This window comes from Neovison vison, chromosome 6, assembly GCF_020171115.1.
Source record: "Neovison vison isolate M4711 chromosome 6, ASM_NN_V1, whole genome shotgun sequence".
Classification (NCBI taxonomy): Eukaryota; Metazoa; Chordata; class Mammalia; order Carnivora; family Mustelidae; genus Neogale; species Neogale vison.
Genome location: NC_058096.1, coordinates 118,957,083 through 118,977,474, shown reverse-complemented (window position 1 = coordinate 118,977,474; position 20,392 = coordinate 118,957,083). Strand labels below are relative to the sequence as shown.

General features: G+C 39.2%; 2 protein-coding genes across 5 annotated transcripts in view; one reads left to right on the top strand and one right to left on the bottom strand.

The window, feature by feature from the left end:
- Positions 1-20,392, top strand: part of IQCG (IQ motif containing G) — a 45,792-nt gene that overhangs the window by 5,522 nt on the left and 19,878 nt on the right. For all 3 annotated transcript variants that reach the window (XM_044252131.1, XM_044252132.1, XM_044252130.1), the window contains exons 3-6: positions 1,117-1,384; positions 6,987-7,201; positions 11,726-11,854; positions 17,649-17,730. In XM_044252131.1, coding sequence (XP_044108066.1) covers positions 1,117-1,384; positions 6,987-7,201; positions 11,726-11,854; positions 17,649-17,730 — 694 coding nt within the window. The remainder of the gene's footprint in view (positions 1-1,116; positions 1,385-6,986; positions 7,202-11,725; positions 11,855-17,648; positions 17,731-20,392) is intronic.
- LOC122908851 (heterogeneous nuclear ribonucleoprotein A3-like) lies at positions 10,378-11,555 on the bottom strand. 2 transcript variants are annotated; one of them, XM_044252135.1, is made up of 2 exons: positions 11,518-11,554; positions 10,378-11,454 (listed from the first exon to the last, which is right to left on the bottom strand). In XM_044252135.1, the coding sequence occupies exons 1-2, from the start codon at positions 11,521-11,523 to the stop codon at positions 10,390-10,392; spliced, it is 1,071 nt and encodes a 356-aa protein (XP_044108070.1). In that variant the 5' UTR covers positions 11,524-11,554; the 3' UTR covers positions 10,378-10,389. The 2 variants fall into 2 exon arrangements, with proteins under 2 accessions (XP_044108070.1, XP_044108069.1); XM_044252134.1 differs by having other exon boundaries at positions 10,378-11,555.

The following is a 20,392-nucleotide window of genomic DNA, read 5'->3' as shown; positions in this document are numbered from 1 at the left end:
GACTGAGAGATAGGAGAGAAAGAGTAAGGGAGAAGCTGCAATGTCTTTTATCACCTAACCTTAGAACCCACAGTATCCTCCTGGTTACATAGGTTAGGTGGTCCTATTAATGTGGGGGAGACTACAAAAGGGTATGGATACAAGAAGGTGAGAATCCTATGGACCCATTTTTGAGACTGGCTACTACATACTGTTTTTGCTTTTGTTTTTGTTTTTGTTTTTTTAAAGATGTTTTTATTTATTTATTTGACAGAGAGAAATCACAAGTAGACGGAGAGGCAGGCAGAAAGAGAGAGGGAAGCAGGCTCCCTGCTGAGCAGAGAGCCCGATGCGGGACTTGATCCCAGGACCCTGAGATCATGACCTGAGCCGAAGGCAGCGGCTTAACCCACTGAGCCACCCAGGCGCCCCACTGTTTTTGTTTTTAATGTATTTATTTTAAGTAATCTCTGTGCCCGATGTAGGGTTCAAACTCATAATCCCAAGATCAAGAGTCACATGCTACATTGACGGAGCCAGCCAGGCACTCCTGCCAAATTCTGCTTTTCATTAATCATGAGCCACTTATGGGACGCCTGGGTGGCTCAGTTGGTTAAGCAGCTGCCTTTGGCTCAGGTCATGATCCCAGGGTCCTGGGATCAAGTCCCACGTCGGGCTCCTTCCTTGGCAGGGAGCCTGCTTCTCCCTCTGCCTCTGCCTGCCTCTTTGTCTGCCTGTGCTCGCTTGCTCTCTCTCCCTCTGTCTCTGACAAATAAATAAATAAAATATTTTAAAAAAAGAATCATGAGCCACTTATGATTAGCATTTAAAGATGTTGCAAAAAAAAAAAAAGTTGATTTGGCCCAAATTCAAATTGGTTAACCCATAGTATGGGTTACATAGAGTTATTAAACAGTAAGTGGCTTGCCTTTGGTTGGTCAGGATGTCAAAGGGAGATATTTAGCAGAACCACATGTAAACTCCTACTTTCATTATTTATCTTGGTTATATGACAATATGGATGTCACAGAGACCAATCTATATGCTGCCTATGCATTTGAGTTGAAGCAACTTTTAAACATTTGATGACTGATTTACTTTTTTCTTTCTTTCTTTCTTTCCTTTTTTTTTTTAAAGAGGCCAACTAGAAGGCTCAAATCTTCCAGCAAATGTCTGGCATTCTGAGGTGACAGTGTCAGTAATAGGCGAGCCACCCAGTGCTGTAGAAGAAGAAAAAGAAACAGCTGAAGAAACAGACAGAGAAGTCATTCCGGAAATCATAGAGCCACTCTCCATTCTAGATGTACTGAGGATCTCTGCAGTTCTGGAAGATACCACAGACCAGCTCTCCATTCTAAACTATATCATGCCAGTTCAGTATGAAGGAAGACAAAGCATCAGCATGGTATATACACTCACCATTATATAACTTTTGCTTTCTTGTCTTTTTATTTCTCTATCACTTAGAGTACTTATGCTATCAAATTTAACATGGGACATAGCACCTTTATCTCAAATAAAAAGGACTATAATAATTACCCGAGATATGTACTCTGAACTGATGGAGTAAAATAACTATAGCTCAAGATACATTGCCAGTCAGAATATACTTTTCTTCCAGTATGTTGGCATTATTCAAAAAGGCCTATAATAAATCAATATAAATATAATACATGTACTGAGAGTAGCTAGTTTACCGAATTGCCCCACCTGTCTTATATTTCTCAGCTGCTGAAAGCTAACTGAACCCTCTGGGGAAGAAATTCAGCTAGACCTTCTCAATGTTTCTTTATTCTTTTTTTTTTTTTTTTTTTAAGATTTTATTTATTTATTTGACAGAGATCACAAGTAGGCAGAGAGACAGGCAGAGAGATAAGGGAAGCAGGCTCTCTGCTGAGCAGAGAGCCCAATGTGGGGCTCTATCCCAGGACCCTGAGATCATGACCTGAACCAAAGGCAGAGGCTTAACCCATCGAGCCACCCAGGCGCCCCATGTTTCCTTATTCCAAAAAGACTGTGGTACTGTTGAATATGTTACAACCTGGTTTTGTGAATAGCCAGCCAGGTCATTATGTCAGCCTTTCCATTTTCAGTGATGTTATGGACTCCTCCTCAAAATGCTATTTGAGTTATCAAAAAACTCAGCTTGGTAGTGAGCAAAATCTTTATAAATTTTTAACTCTTTTAAATTTTCTTTTAAGATTTGTGTGTGTGTATTTATTTGAGAGAGAGAGTGCATATGAGCCATGGGAGGGGTAAAAGAAGAGGGAGAGAAACTCCTCAAGCAGATTCCCTGCTGAGCGCAGGGCCCTACACAGGCTTGATCCCAGGACCCTGAGATCATGACCTGAGCCAAAACCAAGAGTCCGTCCCTCAGCTGATTGAACCACCCAGGCACCCCAAGCTCTTGTAAATTTTTAAAACTTAGGTTATAGATATAAAATGAAAAGAACTTATTATTATTATCATTATTATTATTATTATTTTTTTTTGAGAGAGTGTGAGAGCAAGCAGGGGACAGAGGGGCAGGAGAGGGAGAGGGAGAATCCCAAGCAGGCTTCATTCCCAGTACAGAGCTGGACGTGGGGCTTGATCTCACAACGTTGAAATCATAACCGAGCTGAAATCAAGAATCATATGCTTAGGGGCGCCTGGGTGGCTCAGTGTGTTAAGCCGCTGCCTTCGCCTCAGGTCATGATCTCAGGGTCCTGGGATCGAGTCCCGCATCGGGCTCTCTGCTCAGCAGGGAGCCTGCTTCCCTTCCTCTCTGCCTGCCTCTCCATCTACTTGTGATCCCTCTCTGTCAAATAAATAAATAAAATCTTTAAAAAAAAAAAAAAAAAGAATCATATGCTTAACCGACTGAGCCACTCAGGCACCCCAGAAAAGAACTTATAAGTACAAATACACATTTATTACGTTCAGCAAAATTACATTATATACTTTGTACAGCATACATTGTTTCTGATTCTCTAACAAATGAAAGTTGCTATATAAACAAGAGTAAATTGCTTCCCACATCTAACAGAAAAGAAGTTTATATTTATTGTAACGAGATAAATTTCCCTTTCATTGCTCCTTACCACTTTTAAATTGTTGTTGTTGTTATATGTATAGTCTAGGTGTAAAGCTTTGCTTTTTTAATTTTTTGTAAAGCTTTTATTAAAGTTTAAAAATTAAACAAAATTTTAAAAGGACACTAGATTTTGAGTCAGGCGGTCTTTGCAGTTTAGTTGTATACTATGTGCAGTTCATTTCACTTTCTGGGTTTTCATGTTCTTATTTGTAAAATGTGATGGAACTTTTTGTGTTTCTTTTTTTTAAGATTTTATTTTTAAGTACCTCCATACCCAACATGGGACTTGAACTCACAACCCCAAGATCTAGAGTCTCATGCTCCACTGACTGTGCAAATCAGGGGTTCCTAAAGTATAATGGAATTTTAACTAAATGATCCATATCATCCCTTCCAGTGCTAACATTCTATGAGTTTTTGGGTAGTTTTAAAATGACATTAATGGGTATATCAAGAATTTTATAACAAATTAATTTTTTTATCAATTTATGAAAGGTAAAGAGATTGGAAACCCAAGAACTAAGGCTTTCAGTGCATTTAAAATAAGAGTCTAATTCATACATTAATCGAGTAAACAAATAGTAAAGAAGAGTCTAGTGTTTCCTTCCTATTTATTGTCTCCCTCAGTAGGAATCAAAAATAAAAAGATAGTTAACAAGATAAAGTTTTATGATACTTATCAATGATAGTTACTGTGTCAGGCTAAAAAAGGGTAATTCGCCTTCAGAGAAACTCAGGAGAGGATGGAAAACCCAAATTTATAAACAATTCAGCAATGATCACCACTTCAGTAAATTAAAGAACAAAAATTTTGCACTGTTTTATTCTGGTTTATGATAGTGATCTTAACCCACAAAATTTTCCACTTTAACAGAGGCCCTGCTTATGATTTCATAGTAGTGTATATAATAAAGACTTACATTCTTACCTTTTTTTTGTTTTTACCCCCCATCCACTCTTATCTTGATTAATAGAAGCCTAACAGCCCTTTCCTCAATGTAATTTAATTCCACAACCTTATAAAATTGTGAGCCTTTTAAAATAACTTTTTGGGGCACCTGGGTGGCTCAGTGGATTAAGCCACTGCCTTCAGCTCAGGTCATGATCCCAGGGTTCTGGGATCGAGCTCCGCATCCGGCTCTCTGCTCTGCAGGGAGCCTGCTTCCTCCTCTCTCTCTGTCTGCCTCTTGCCAAATTGTGATCTCTGTCTGTCAAATAAATAAATAAAATAAATCTTTTAAAAATAAATAAATAAATAAATAAATAAAATAACTTTTTGTTTTTTTACTTCATAATACTAGTTCTAACTTACAAATTTTACAATGCCATTGCTCTGTAAGTACATAGGATATATATTTTAAATCCTTAGTATGTATGTGGATGTTTTCTTTCTCCAAAGGCTTCATTCATATTGTTTAGCCTTAGAACAACCTTGGGATGAAAGGTTAGTTAGCTTTATGCCTCCTTTATAACTATTTTTATAGCTAAGGACATCTCCAAATAGATTTGCAATGGTAAAATCATGGATTTGATGGAATGATGGAAAAAAAAATACTAATATACCAGATTCTACCACAAGTGGGAGTAATTTGACCAAGATTTGAGAAGAGCTCCCATGAAGAGCTACTGTTTCTCTTACCTTTTCCCTTAGGGTCTAATACCCTACCCTGTACATAGTATATACTATACAAAAATGTTTTTTAGTGAGTGGACTAAAACATTTAGCTAGTTCTTTAAGTTCTCTCTTTAAAAAATTCATACTTATTTGTAGTAATCAGTAAATCAGGCTGCCTGACATAGTTGTCTCCTTTTCCAGATGCCCAAGTATAAAGGCAGAGGGAAAATAGAGAAATAGAAACAGCTTCCAAGGTCTTATACTTTTCCTTTCCTATCTAAGTAAAATCTGAAATAATAACCATCCTTAAGGTTTTCTTGTGTCCAGGTTAATTTCAGCTTAACTGTTAAAATTCTACTTTTCTGTACTCTTTGTAGCCAGTCAAATTAATTTTAATTTAAAAGAGTACTTTAAAATATAATTCTTGGGGTGCCTGGGTGGCTCAGTGGGTTAAAGCCTCTGCCTTTGGCTCAGGTCATGATCCCAGGTTCCTGGGATCAAGCCCCACATCAGGCGCTCTGCTCAGCAGGGAGCCTGCTTCCCCTGTCTCTCTTTGCTTGCCTCTCTGCCTAATTGTGATCTCTGTCTGTCAAATAAATGAATAAAATCTTTAAAAATAAAAATAAAAATAATTCTTAAGGCAGCATTTTTTTTTTTTTAAAGATTTTATTTATTTATTTGCCAGAGACAGAGGGAGAGAGAGCGAGCGAGCACAGGCAGACAAAGAGGTAGGCAGAGGCAGCATTTTGTTTTGTTCTTGCCTACAGATGTTTTCCCTGGATCTGAATCTTTGCTTATTGTTGATGTAAAGAAAAATGCAGTTGAGTCTGTTTATTAACCTTTCATGGATTTTTTTTTTTTAACATTTCTGGGCTAGTTGAAGTTTAGCTAAGGAAGATTGAGGCTTTATCAATATGCAGATAAACCTTCCTTCTGTGCATCGGGTCAGCACAAGAATTTAACTAATCATAAGTGCAGAACTGAAATAATTCTGTGTGCTTTTCTAAGTGCTTTATGTATATTTATTTAATCCTCATAATAACTATGAGGGCAGGTATTAGTATCGCTGTTTTTTACCAATGGGAAAATGGAGGCATAGCGATATGAAATAGTTGTCTAAATCAATCTGGCTTAGTAAGAAATAAAGGCAGGATTCAAACAAGGAAGTTTGGTTTCAGAGTCTATAGGCATAATCACTATGTTATATGGCTTCTCAATAGCTAAAGCTTTTAGCAACAGATTAAATAGGAATCATCAATTAAAAGACATGTACTGTTCCTCAGGTTGATGTCTACCCCTTAATGTTCAAGTTTGGTTCTTCAATGAATTATTTTAGCCTTTACCCACATGACCTTTGAAATCTATAGTGCACCACTAATGTTATCAGTTTATGCTCTTTGGTATGATATTCTTTTCATTCTTTCTGTTTCATATTCATGTGTTCAATGAACACTCGAGTTTTCTATACCCTAGGCATTGTTCTAGGCAATGAGACTATAAAGATGGCTGCATTTCTTTTTTTTTTTTGAAGATTTTATTTATTTATTTGACAGAGAGAAAGATCACAAGTAGGCAGAGAGGCAGGCAGAGAAAGAGGGGAAGCAGGCTCCCTGCTGAGCAGAGAGCCTGATGCGAGGCTCGATCCCAGGACCCTGAGATCATGACCTGAGCCGAAGGCAGCGGCTTAACCCACTGAGCCACTTAGGCGCCCTTCTTTTTTTTTTTTTTTTAAAGACTTTATTTATTTGTCAGAGAGAATGAGCACAGGCAGAGGCAGAGGGAGGAGCAGGCTCCCTGCTGAGCAAGGTGCCCAATATGGGCTCGATCCCAGGACTCTGGGATCATGACCTGAACCAAAGGCAGCCGCTTAACCAACTGAGCCACCCAGGCATCCCAAGATGGCTGTATTTCTTATGCCATCTTGTTCCAAAAAGAATTTGAGGTGAACCAAGATCTCTAAGACACTGCCCCTCCCCTCACAGAATTTACAATCTAATGGAGACATAAATACAAATAATTACAACATGGTAAATATCTGCTCGTGAGATATTTCACAAAGAACTTTACTTTTGATCTTAGTCTTAAAGTTTACCAAGTGGTAAGATGAGGAAAGACAGGCAAAAGGAATGTTGTCTCAAGGCAGGAAGGCACAAAATAGCAGGACGTGATCTGAGTTGCTGAAGACAAGGGTAATTTTCTTGTGTGTTGAGTACAAGTGGCAGAAGGTGAGGTTGAAAAATGTAGGCAGAAGCCCTGGTATAGCATTGTTTCTTTATTTTTAAAATCTGTCTTACACAGAACATCATTTCTTTCTAGAAGAAAAACAAGAGCTTAGAAAAACTTCCAGAGGCTTCAAGACCCTTAAAAATAACCAGTCCATTCTTACCTAAAGAAGAAACCAAGTTGCCAGAAATCCAAAAAGGAAGCCAATTTACCAACGAGTTTAACAAAATGCAAGATCTTGTCTTCAAAACACCTACAAGACAAACCATAATGTCTGTGGAGATACTGAAGAAAATTCAGATTGATAGGTAAAGAAGGCATGCATATTTGGAAATGTAATAGTATATTTATGATGGATGAAAAATGGGTGCAGGGGTGGCTGACTGCTGTCTTCTCTTAGGGATTGGTAATTAGATGCAAAGGTACTGCTGATAACAGGATTAGCTAAAGACTGCCTGGAGAGAGTCTGGTACAGGTATGGTGGCTATATGATCATAGGCAAGTTGTTGAGACTTTGCGTCCAGTTTTTAAAAGTGAAAATAATTATAGCAACTTTGCAACATCAGTGTGAGGATTAGAAATAAGGCTGCAGCCAAGTGCCTGGCACAAATTAGCTGTTATGATGGCTTATCCACGAGTAAGAGATGCCATTCAAGTAGCCCACTTTTTTTTTTAAGATTTTATTTTATTTTTTTAAAAGATTTTATTTATTTATTTGACAGAGATCACAAGTAGGCAGAGAGGCAGGCAGAGACAGAGAGAGGGAAGCATGCTCCCTGCTGAGCAGAAAGCCCAATGTAGGGCTCCATCCCAGGACCCTGGGATCATGACCTGAGCCAAAGGCAGAGGCTTTAACCCACTGAGCCACCCAGGCGCCCCTATTTTATTTATTTGACAGAGATCACAAGCAGGCAGAGAGGCAGGCCTAGGGGGGTGGGGGTGGGAAGCAGGCTCCCCGCTGAGCAGAGAGCCTGAGGGGGGCGCTTGATCCCAGGACCCTGGGATCACAACCTGAGCGGAAGGCAGAGGCTTTAACCCACTGAGCCACCCAGGCGCCCCTAAGTAGCCCAACTTTTAAGCTGAGTTTTAATCCTGAGAATTTCTTAAAGGCAGTCTCGGTTTCCACTGTCTCATTAATCAGTTTTTTATCAGGCTTGCTGACAAGGAAGTCTGTTAAGTTTAAAAGAGGATGTAACATTATGCTAAGAATTGTTAGTAAATGAATGTTTATAGTAATGACCCAGGGCCACTAGCCATATCCAGCCTGTAGTCTGTTTTTGAAAATAAATTTTATTTGAGTACAGCATTACCCGTTTGTTTACATGTTTCTTGCTGCTTTGGTGAGTAGCAAAGCTGAGTAGTTGCAACAGAGAATTTATGGCCTGCAAAGCCAAAAATATTTACAGTTTCCCCCTTTATAGGAAAAGTTTGCCAACTCCTGCATCAGAGGGCTAATGTTTCTTGTGAAATCAGTCTGGTTCAGATTTGGAAGGCAGCTATGCTCACCACTATACCACCAACGCTGCACTGGTTCAGATTTGCATACATGACAGAAAGGTGTCCTGCTTATAAATACCAATCTAGTTAATGTCCTTTTCATTCTTTGTGGGATGGCTCATATCTTTTCAATTTTTTTTTTTTTTTACTTCAGTGTACTTTTTTCTTAATATAGTTATTGAATCTTTCCATTTGAACTATTGTCAGTAAATTATTATGTATAATAGTGAGTGTAATTCTTTCTGACTCTATATGAAAACATTAAATAGCAGTTTTTAAAATTCTGTACCCACTAGAGTATTATAAAAAGTAATGGAGCCACCTGGGTGGCTCAGTTGGTTAAGCATCTGCCTTTGGCTCTGGTCATGATCCCAAGGTCCTGGATGGAGCCCTGAGTTGGGCTCCCAGCTCAGTGGAGAGCCTGCTTCCCCTCTCCCTGCGACTCTCCCTGCCTGTGCTCTCTTGCTCTGTCCCTCAAATAAATAAATAAAAACCTTTAAAAAATAAAAGAAAATGAAAAGTAACAGACTATGAGTCAGGACACCTGAATTATAGTTCTACCTTTTCTCAAATTAGTTATGTGACCTTGGACAAGTCATTTAACCTTCCTGAGACTGAGTTTACTCATCTCTAAAATGTGAGTAGCTCTTTTTTTTTTTTTTTTTTTTTTAGATTTTATTTATTTATGGGAGAGAGAAAAAGAGGGGAGGGACAGAGAAAGAAGCAAACTGCCTGCTGAGCAGGGAGCCTGACACAGGGCTTGATCCCAGGACCCTGAGATCATGACCTGAGCCAAAGGCAGGCACTTCACCGATTGAGGCACCCAGATGCCCCTATTAACTCTTTAAAATTTTTTAAAAAATGATTTAAATTTTGCAAAGTTACAAAATATTTTTAAAATGCAGAAAAATAGGGTGCCTGGGTGGCTCAGTGGGTTAAGCCGCTGCCTTCGGCTCAGGTCATGATCTCAGGGTCCGGGATCGAGGCCTGCATCGGGCTCTCTGCTCAGCAGGGAGCCTGCTTCCTCCTCTCTCTCTCTCTGCCTGCCTCTCTGCCTACTTGTGATCTCTGTCAAATAAATAAATAAAATCTTTTAAAAAAAATGCAGAAAAATATAAAGAATGAAATAATGAATACTTAGGTATGTAAACACCAAATCTTAACATTTTACCATAATTACTTTAGAGGTTTTTTGTTGTTTTTTTTTTAGTAAAATATTTAAGATACAGTTGGAGCATCTTCAATTGTATCTTCCCTCAAAGACAAACTGTCTTCTGAATTTGGTGTTTATTATTCTCTTACGTTCTCTTGTGACGCTTTTATTAGGTATGTATGGGTCTTATTTAAAAATACAGTTTTATATGTTTTTAAATATTATATACATAATATCATACTATACATCCAGGGTTTGTTAGTCCTTGGTATGTAAGGTTAAGGAAGTTCTCTTTTATTTTTAGTTTGCTAGGAGTTTTTGTTGTTTATTTTCAAATGAGTGGACATTGAATTTTGCCAAATGTCTTTTCTGAATCTGTTGTGATGGCCATATGTTTTTTCTCCTTTGCTTTTGTTTAGGTGTTGCATACTATTAGACTTTCTTTTCTTTTTTTTTTTTAAAGTTAAAAATTCCTTAAATTTTTATTCCTGGTACCACTACCACAATTTACAGGGCAAGATACCTGATGTAATGAAAAGAAAAAGAAAAAGACAAAGCTACAACAGATAAAAGACCTCAGGAATGTACATCTAATTGACACTACATTGCATTAATCAATAGCTGCACTTTTTGCAAACTGTGGCTATGACAGTCCTGAACAAGAAGGGTTTCCTGTTTAAGCTGCAGTAACTTTTCTGACTATGGATCATCGTTCCTTCTGTGGCAGATTTTTACAGTTCCTCTAATGCATTTGGGACGACTGTCTCAAAGTAACCTGCAGCTTTCCTGACAACTCCTCGCTCTCTCTCCTGCTAAGAACTGTAGCCCTTTTCCTCTGAAAATTTTTTAGAACCTTCTGCTACCATATCCACCACTTCCACCACCAGAGCCATAGCCACCACCATAGGGACTGCCCGAGCTTCTTCCACCAAAACTGCCCCCTTTCATGGGTCCATAATTTGATTGCTGTTGTCCACTGTAATTTCCAAAATCATTATAGTTCCCACCACCACCATAGTTCCCACCTCCAAAATTTCCTCCTTCACTGTAACCATCATATCCTCCACCACCACCTCCATATCCACCTCCTTGGTTCCCATATCCTGGTCCACCACCACCATAGCCTCCTCTACTACTGTAACCAGGACCACCACCATAGTTGCCACCATCACCTCCAAATCCATTATATCCACCATCACCTCCTCCATAACTACCTGTGCTGCCACCACCACCACCACCATAGCCTCCTCTTCCACCAAAGTTTCCACCACGGCCAAAGTTACCACCACCTCCAAAGTTCCCTCCACGACCCATGAAGTTGTCAGATCCACCTTCACGACCTCTTTGTGATCCAGCAGACTGCATTTCTTGTTTAGAAAGGGCCTTTTTCACTTTACAGTTATGCCCATTAATAGTGTGATATTTCTGAACAACAATTTTATCAACCGTATCATGATCATCAAAAGTTACAAAAGCAAATCCTCTCTTTTTTCCACTCTGCCTGTCTTCCATAACTTCTATGGTTTCAATCTTGCCATACTTTTCAAAGTAGTCTCTCAAATTATACTCTTCTGTATCTTCTTTAATACCACCAACAAAAATTTTCTTCACTGTTAGATGGGCACCAGGCTTTATAGAATCCTCTCTAGAAACAGCTCTCTTTGGTTCCACTACACCCCCATCAACCTTGTGTGGTCGGGCACACATTGCTGCATCCACCTCTTCAACACAAGAGTAAGTCACAAAACCAAAACCCCCGGAACGTTTTGTTTGGGGGTCTCTCATCACCACACAATCTGTAAGTGTACCCCATTTTTCAAAATGTTCTCTTAAACTATCATCTGTAGTTTCAAAGCTCAAACCACCAATAAACAGTTTTCTCAACTGCTCTGGTTCATTTTGATCATGGCCCTCCTCCCCCTGGCGGCGGTGACAGCCGGAGTCAGGCTGGGGGCGACCGGGCGGTGGTTTTACCTCCATTTTGAGACCGGACTCGCCTCTTCCAACTCGAGTTCAATCTACTATTAGACTTTCTAATGCTAAACAATTCTTGCATTCCAGGGGCAATTCCAGCTTAGTCATGGTTTTTCATCCAGGGTCTTAACCTGTGTGACTTCTGTAGCCCTTTGTAAATGTAAGAAAATATACCTTATTAACTCATCCTTTTTGTGTCTCCTTACAGGCAATTTCTCAGTGATATAATTACAGATACCAGGCAGGAGTTGGAAGAGTCAGGCACTTTCACCAGTCTCAAGAAAGCCCTGGGCAAAGAGAGGGAAAACAAAATGCATTTCTATGATGTCATTGCCAGGTCTGAGTAATATTAGGCTTATTAGTTGTGTTGTATTTTTTTTCTAAAGATTTTTATTTATTTGAGAGGGAAAGTGAGCAAGAGTTTGAGAGAGAGAGAGAATGAGAGAGCAAGCAAGCAAGAGAGCACGTACAAGTTGGGGTGGGGCAGAGGGAGAAACAGATTCCTCCTTAGGTAGGGAGCCCAATGTGGGGTTCACTATCAGGACTCCATGATTATGACCTTAGCTGAAGGCAGACCCAGGTGCCCCTGCTGTGTTGTATTTTAAAGTGCCATAAAACTTTTACCAGAAGTTCTTGATTTCTAAAGCAAATCAAATTTGTGCCTTCCAGGGAAGATAAATAGAACTCAGAAATTTAAGTGCTAATCCTAGTTCTGCTGGGACAATAATTCAGATTTCTGGGCTCCAGTTATGTGTATCTACAGTATGTCAAGAACAGTCTTCCTACTGTACAGTAATCTTTTTTGTTGTTGTTGTTAATTCCAGTTACTTAACATACAGTGTAATATTAGTTTCAGGTGTACAATACAGTGATTCATTACTTCTGTACAATACCCAGTGCTCATTATGACAATTGCACTCCTTATTCCCCATCATCTAATTAACTCATACCCACCCTCTGATTACCATCCATTTGTTCTCTGTATTTAAGAGTCTGTGTCCTAGTTTATCTCTCTTTTTTTCTTTGCTTGCTTGTTTTATTAAATTCCACATATGAATGAAATCCTATGGTATCTGTCTTTCTCTGACTGACTTATTTTGCTTATTAGTTTGATACTCTCTAGCTCCATCCATGTTGTTGCAAATGGCAAGATTTCATTCTTTTTATGGCTGAATAATAGTCCATTGTATATATACCACATCTTCTTTTTTTTTTTTTTAAAGATTTTATTTATTCATTTGACAGAGAGAGATCACAAGTAAGCAGAGAGGCAGGCAGAGAGAGAGGAAGGGTAGCAGGCTCCCTGCCGAGCAGAGAGCCCGATGCAGGACTTGATCCCAGGACCCTGAGATCATGACCTGAGCCGAAGGCAGTGGCTTAACCCACTGAGCCACCCAGGCACCCCTATACCACATCTTCTAACCCCATTCTTCAATCAGTGTTCACTTGGGCTGCTTCCATATCTTGACTATTGTAAATAATGCTGCTATAAACATAGAGGTGGATGTATCCCTCTGAATTAGTGTTTTTGTGTTCTTTGGATAAAAACCTAGTAGTGCAATTACTGGATCATACGGTAGTTCTATTTTTAACTTTTTGAGGAAACTCGATACTGTTTTCTGTGGCTGCATCAGTTTGCATTCCCCCCAAGAGTACAAGTGGTTCCTTTTTTCTCCACATCCTCAACCAACACCTATTGTTTCTTGTGTTGTTGATTTTAGCCATACTGACAGGTATGAAGTGATACCTCATTATAGTTTTGAATTGCATTTCACTGATGGTAAGTAATGATGAAATTTGATGAACATCTTTTCAAGTGTCTGTTGGCCATCTGTATGTCTTTGGAGAAATGCCTGTTCATGTCTTCGGCTCATTTTAAGAAAAATATTTATTTTTAAATATTTTATATTTATATATAATATAATATTATAACAACATTATTTATAATGATATATAATATGTATTTTATATATAATAATAATGTTATAATAAATATGTAAATATTTTAAATAAATATCCCAGGACCCTGGGATCAGAACCTGAGCTGAAGGCAGACGCTTAACAGACTGAGCCACCCAGGCATCCCTCTTCTGCCCATTTTTTAACTGGATTATTTTTTTGGGTGTTAAGTTTTGTAAGTTCTTTGTTATGGGTATCAACCATTTATCAGGTCATTTGCGAATATCTTCTCCCATTATATAGATTGCCTTTTAGTTTTCTAGATTGTTTCCATCACTGTGAAGATTTTTTTTTTAATGCAGTCCCAATAGTTCATTTTTGGTTTTGTTTCCCTTGCCTCAGGAGACCTATCTAGAAAAAGGTGCCATATCAGTGTCAATGTCAGAGAAGTTACTGCCTATGCTTTCTTCTAGGATTTTTATGGTTTTAGGCCTTATATTTAGGTCTTTAATCCATTTTGAATTTATTTTTGTAGATGATATAAGAAAGTGGTCCAGTTTCTTCCTTTTGCATGTTGCTGTCCAGTTTTTCCAACATTTGTTAAAGAAACTATGTTTTTCCCATTGGGTATTTTTTCATGCTTTGTCAAAGACTGACCGTATATTTATGGATTTATTTCTGAATTTTTTATTCTGTGACATTGATCTATCTGTCTGTTTTTGTGCCACAACCATCCTATTTTGATTATGACAGATTGTCATGTAGTTGGAATCATATAGTACATAGCTTTCCTGAATTAGCTTCTTTCACTTAGTATTATGTGTTTAAGTAGCTTCCATGTCTTTTCATGCTTGACAGTTCATTTCTTTGTTAGCACAGAATAATATTTTATTGTCTGGATAAACCACAGTTTATTCACATATTGTAGGACAACTTGGTTGTTTTCAAGTTTTGGCTATTGTTGAATAAAACTACTTTAAACATCTATGTACAGGTTTGTTTGTTTTTTTAAAGACTTATTTGTTAGAGAGAGAGAAAGAGAGTGGGGAGGAGAGGGGCAGAAGGAGAGAGAGAGAGAGAGAAACTCAAGCAGACTCCATCCTGATTATGGAGCATAATGCGTGGCTCAATCTCATGACTCTGTGATCAGACCTGAGCCCAAACTAAGAGTCAGACACTTTAACCACCTTCAGCATGCCACCCAGGCACCCCTCTATGTACAGGTTTTTGTGTGGATGTAAATTTTAACTCATTTGAGGAAAGACCAAGGAGCGTAATTGCCAAATTGTTATGGTAAAAGAGTATGTTTAGTTTTTTAAGAAGTTGCCAAACCAATTTTGCATTCCTGCCAACAATGAACGAGAGTTCCTGTTGCTCCACATCTTTGGCAGCATTTGGTGGTGTCAATCTTTGGGATTTCTGCCGTTCTATTCAGTTTATAGTGGTCTCATTGCTGTTTTATTTTTTTTTTTATTTTTAAAGCTTTTGTTCATTTATTTGACAGAGAGAGAGAGTGAGACAGGGGACACAGCAGGGGGAGAGGAAGAGCGAGAAGCTGGCTTCCCGCTGAGCAGGGAGCTGGACACGGGGCTTGATCCCAGACCCTGGGATCATGACCTGAGCTGAAGGCAGACACTTAACGACTGAGCCACCCAGGAACCCCTATTTTTTTTTAAGCTTTTATTTATTTGTCAGACAGAGAGAGAACACAAGCAGAGGGAGAAGCAGGCTCCCTGCTGAGCAAGGAACGGAATCATGAGCTGAGTGGAAGGTAGACACTTATCCAACTGAGCCGCCCAGCTGTGCTTCATTGCTGTTTTAATTGGGCATTGCTTTTCATAGAGAATAAAAAGTGATCTGACTGGCCTTTATCTCTTAATGTGCTGAAATTTCCATTCATTGTGATGATGAATCAAAGTGTAGTCAGATCCAGAGAGATGAGACATCTTTTGATTTGGCATATCTAAAAATGATAGGAAAAGACAGTTCACTAAAGGGGACATATGATGGGCCAATAAACATATAAGAAATGTTTACCTTCAAATCAATAGTACATGGGGCACCTAGGTGGCTCAGCTGGTTAAGTGTCTGCCTTTGGCTCAAGTCATGATCGCAGGGTCCTGGGATTGAGCCCCACCTTGGGCGGGCTCCTTGCTCAGCAGGGAACCTGCTTCTCCCTCTGTTTGTGCTTTCTCTCTCTCTCTCTGACAAATAAATAAATAAAATCTTAAAAAAAAAGTATACCATTTTTCATTTCTCACACTGGCCAGTTTTCTTCTTTATGGCAAACAACACCAGTGGGAATATAGTCTTAGATGTAATCTAGTGGTTTTTTTTCCATGCCCCTAGTATAGTTAGAGCATCATTTTTGGTTAAATTAATACTTAGTATTTTGATTATTATTATGTGTGAATAGTTCAGAGATGAGATATACAGTATATAATTATTAAATTTCCTTTCTTGAACAGCTTTTTTTCTTCCTAGAGTTAGATCTTGCCAATTTTTTGTTTGTCTGTTCTGACATTTCTGTTCCAAATCCAGCACCCAGCTCTTCACCAGAGCCCTGGAACTCCTTAAGGATAGTCATACATATTAAGCCTTTTCCCCTTCCTTCCTCCCTTTCTTTCTCCCCTTCCTCCCCTTCCTCCCTTTCCTTCCCTCCCTCCCTTCCTTCCTCTTTCTTTCTTTCTTTTTTAATTTCTTTCCTTTTGAGACTTTGTTCTGTTCTTTTTCACTTATTTATGTAACTGAATTGACCCTAGGGTTCTGAATTTATTATGAGATAAATATTTTACATCTTTCTTACCTATTTCTTGATAATCTATAGATGGGAATTACATCATCTATAGTTTGGCAATGACAATCTCAATCTCAAGATTCTAGTTAAGTATATGCTTACTAAACATTCCTGAATGGCAGTACTTATCTAGGAGCTACTTAGTGGTAAGGTGTTTTGGTTGTTGCTATAGACTGAATGTTCTATGTACCCCACCCCACCTCCAATTTATATGTTGAAATCCTAAACCTTAATGTGATGGTATTAGAAGGTGGGACCTTTAAGAAGTGATGAGGTCATGAAGGTGGAGGCCTCAGGAATGAGATTAACGCCCATATAAAAGATAACTCAGTCCATCATGTAAAGATGCAAGTGAAAAGAACCATCTGTGAGCCAGGAAGCATTTTCTTACCAGACACTGAATCTGATGGCACCCAAATCTTGGTCACAGCTTCCAAACTGTGAGAAATGAATTCTGTTACTTATATACTACCCAATCTGATATTTTTGTAATGGCAGCCTAAGCTAAGATAGTTTTTATTTTGTTTTGTTTATTCTTTTTTTTTTCTTTAAAGGTTTTATTTATTTATTTGACAGATCACAAGCAGGCAGAGAGGCAGGAGGAGAAAGAGGAAAGGAAGCAGGCTCCCCGCTGAGCAGAGAGCCCGATATGGGGCTCCATCCCAGAACCCCGGGATCACGATCTGAGTCGAAGGCAGAGGCTATAACCCACTGAGCCACCCAGGCGCCCCTTGTTTTGTTTATTATTACATTATTATATTTATTATATGGCTTCGTTATTTTGTTTTTCTTTAAAACTAGATAATGGCATTACTAGAGGTAAGCAGAATTCTGTTTCTAAGTACAAATAGAAACCTAAAGTAGTTAACGTTCTCCTTCAGATAGCACTGAATTTGAATCTTGCCCTGCCATTTAATGCTTGTGTGCCCATGGCAAGTGTGTTAAGTCATGTGTTCTGAGAGCCACCAAGATGAGATTATTCATGCAAAGATTTTTATCAATGGAAACACCCATGTGAGAGAAAAGGTGGAGGGAACCTTTGGACTCAATGCTGAACCGACCCCAAGTGGGAGAGGGAAGGTTAGGTGGAAGAGAATGTCCTGCCCGCCCTTTCCCCACTCCTGTTCCTCCTCTTCGCTTTTTCTCAGCAGCAGTTTTTTGAGATACAACCCATACACCAAAATCTCCCTTCTGGTTTACTTAAATTGCAGTGATCTGTAAAGTATGACTAAAAGTGTGTTCCATGAACCAGCACCACTGGCAACATCTGAGAACTTGTTAGAAATGTGAATTCCAGGGCCCGGGCCTAGACCTACCAAATCAGAATCTCTGGGGGTAGAGCCCAGGAATCTGTTTTTTAACAGTGGGGGTGAGCCTCGTGCATGCTAGAGTTTGAGAAACACCCCTCTAAACAAATCATTCTCACTTCTTCTAGGGAGGAAAAAGGAAAAAAACAGATAAGATCTCTTCAAAAACAGCTACTTAATGTCAAAAGAGAACGGCAAGCTGAAGTGCAGGTAAGAATCACCTGGCCAACACCGGAAGTTACTGAGCCAAAACGGCCATGTAAGAAACCATCTTTCTTTCTTTCTTTTTTTTTTTTTTTAAATATTTTATTTATTTATTTGTCAGAGAGAGAGGGAGAGAGAGCGAGCACAGGCAGACAGAGAGGCAGGCAGAAGCAGAGGGAGAAGCAGGCTCCCTGCCGAGCAAGGAGCCCGTTGTGGGACTCGATCCCAGGACACTGGGATCATGACCTGAGCCGAAGGCAGCTGCTTAACCAACTGAGCCACCCAGGCGTCCCAAGAAGCCATCTTTCTTAAGCAAAGAAAAACTACAAATGAGAAATGGTTGTTTCTCCTGGGATGCCTTTACTAAAGAGAGTAACTAGAGAGCTGTCTGGGATATGTAAGTAAGTCCCCAGTAGAACTCGGGGAGACCACAGCACTCGGGAATGCTCAGTTTGTTCTTATTCTTCCCACCACACTCAGGCATACCACTGACCCCTTCCTACAGGAGACCTTATCTCGGGCGGTCTCCTGTATTCTAGCATCCCAGATGCGAGACTAGTCCCAGATGGGACATTAAGCACATTAGAAACCTCCTTATACATGATGGTTAGGTTTGATATTGTCATCTGTATTATATTTCAAGTACAGAGTGGATTTGGTGGGCTTTTATGGTCATTAGGACCTAATCTGTTATCTCATTTACCTCTATAAGAAAATGCATCCCAAGTTTTAAGCAATAACTTTAGAAAACAATGCTTGGGATACACAGTTAGAAATTAGCTCTATTAGGATTTCTAATACACTTAGCAGTTTAGAAAGTTATAAAATAGGGCTTAATGTCAGCTTTTGCCTAGCTATTTGAACAAGTTTATGCTTCAGATCAGGGAGTCTTCATTATTTCTTATATAGAAGTTAGAAGACTTTTTTTTTTTTAACTCTTTTTTTTTTTTAAGATTTTATTTATTTATTTGACAGACAGAGATCACAAGTAGGCCGAGAGGCAGGCAGAGAGAGTAAGAGGGAAGCAGGCTCCCCGCCAAGCAGAGAGCCCGATGCAGGACTCGATTCCAGGACCCTGAGATCATGACCTGAGCTAAAGGGAGCGGCTTAACCCACTGAGCCACCCAGGCACCCAAGAAGTTAGAAGACTTTTTAAAAAAAAGATTTTATTAAGACGGAGAGACCATGAACAGGGAGAGTGGCAGAGGGAGACTTCCGCTGAGCAGAGAGCAAAATGCAGGTCTTGACCCAAGACCCTGGGATCATGATCTAAGCCAAAGGCAGGCACTTAACCAACTGAGCCACCCAGGTGCCCCAGCCAGTATGTTTTCAGATAGTTTTTTTTTTTTTTTTTAAGATTTTATTTATTTATTTATTTATTTATTTATTTATTTTTAAAGATTTTATTTATTTATTTGACAGAGATCACAAGTAGGCAGAGAGGCAGGCAGAGAGAGAGAGAGGAGGAAGCAGGCCCCCTGCAGAGCAGAGAGCCCGATGCGGGACTCGATCCCAGGACCCTGAGATCATGACCTGAGCCGAAGGCAGCGGCTTAACCCACTGAGCCACCCAGGCACCCAAGATTTTATTTATTTATTTGACAGAGAGAAATCACAAGTAGGCAGAGAGGCAGGCAGAGAGAGAGAGAGGGAAGCAGGCTCCCTGCTGAGCAGAGAGCCCAATGCGGGACTCGATCCCAGGACCCTGAGATCATGACCTGAGCCGAAGGCAGCGGCTTAACCCACTGAGCCACCCAGGCGCCCTGTTTTCAGATAGTTTTAAAGTTCCATTTGGTTGCACTCTTCCTACTAGAATTCCAATTATTCCTATTTAGACTTTTTGATAGTGACCTTTAGGTCTCTCTGTTTCTTAAAAAAATTTTTCTCTTTGTTCATGTGATTGAATAATCTCTGTTTGTCTGTCTTCAATTTCACTGACTTTCCATCATCTCCATTCTACTATGAAGCCCTTGTAGTACTTTTTTTGTTTTAAAATTTAGAAAATTAGTTTTAGAATTTCCATTTAGTTCTTTTTTTATAGTTCTATTTCTCTGCTGAGGTTTCTTGTTTTTTATTTATTATGAGCATATTGCTCTTTATTGAGCTTTGTTTAAAATCCTTATCTATTGGGATGCCTGATTGGCTCAGTTGGTAGAGCCTACCAACAGGGTTGTGAGTTTAAGCCCCACGTTGGGTATAGGTATTACTTAAAAAGAAAATCTTAAAAAAAAATCCTTGTCTGCTAGTTCCAACCTTTGGCATCTTAAGGTTAATCTCCCTTGAGAATGGTTCATAGTTTTCTTTTTCTTCAGTATGGAATCATTTTGGAATGTGTCCTGGACAGTGTGAATATTATGTTGTAGAGGCTCTGCATTCTGTTCTATCCCCAAAAGTGTACTGACATTTTTGTTTTAGTGGTCAGTTAACTCCATTAAATTAAAACTAAAAACTCTCACCGACATTGGGCAGTAGCTCACTTCAGTTCATTTCCTTTTCTCCTTGGCAAGGCTGCCTATGTTCTTCCTGGCACAATTGTGCCTCAGGAGTGAGCCAAAGATATGCACAAAATTTATACAACAAATGTGAAGCTTTTTCTCTCCTTTTCAGCATTATTGGAAACTATTTGGCTCTAGTTGTCCAAAAATCTGTTTTCTGGTTCTTCAGTCTGA

Excerpts from the sequence above, each read along its gene's own strand:
- LOC122908851 (XM_044252134.1), bottom strand. The coding sequence starts at position 11,523 with ATGGAGGTAAAACCACCGCCCGGTCGCCCCCAGCCTGACTCCGGCTGT.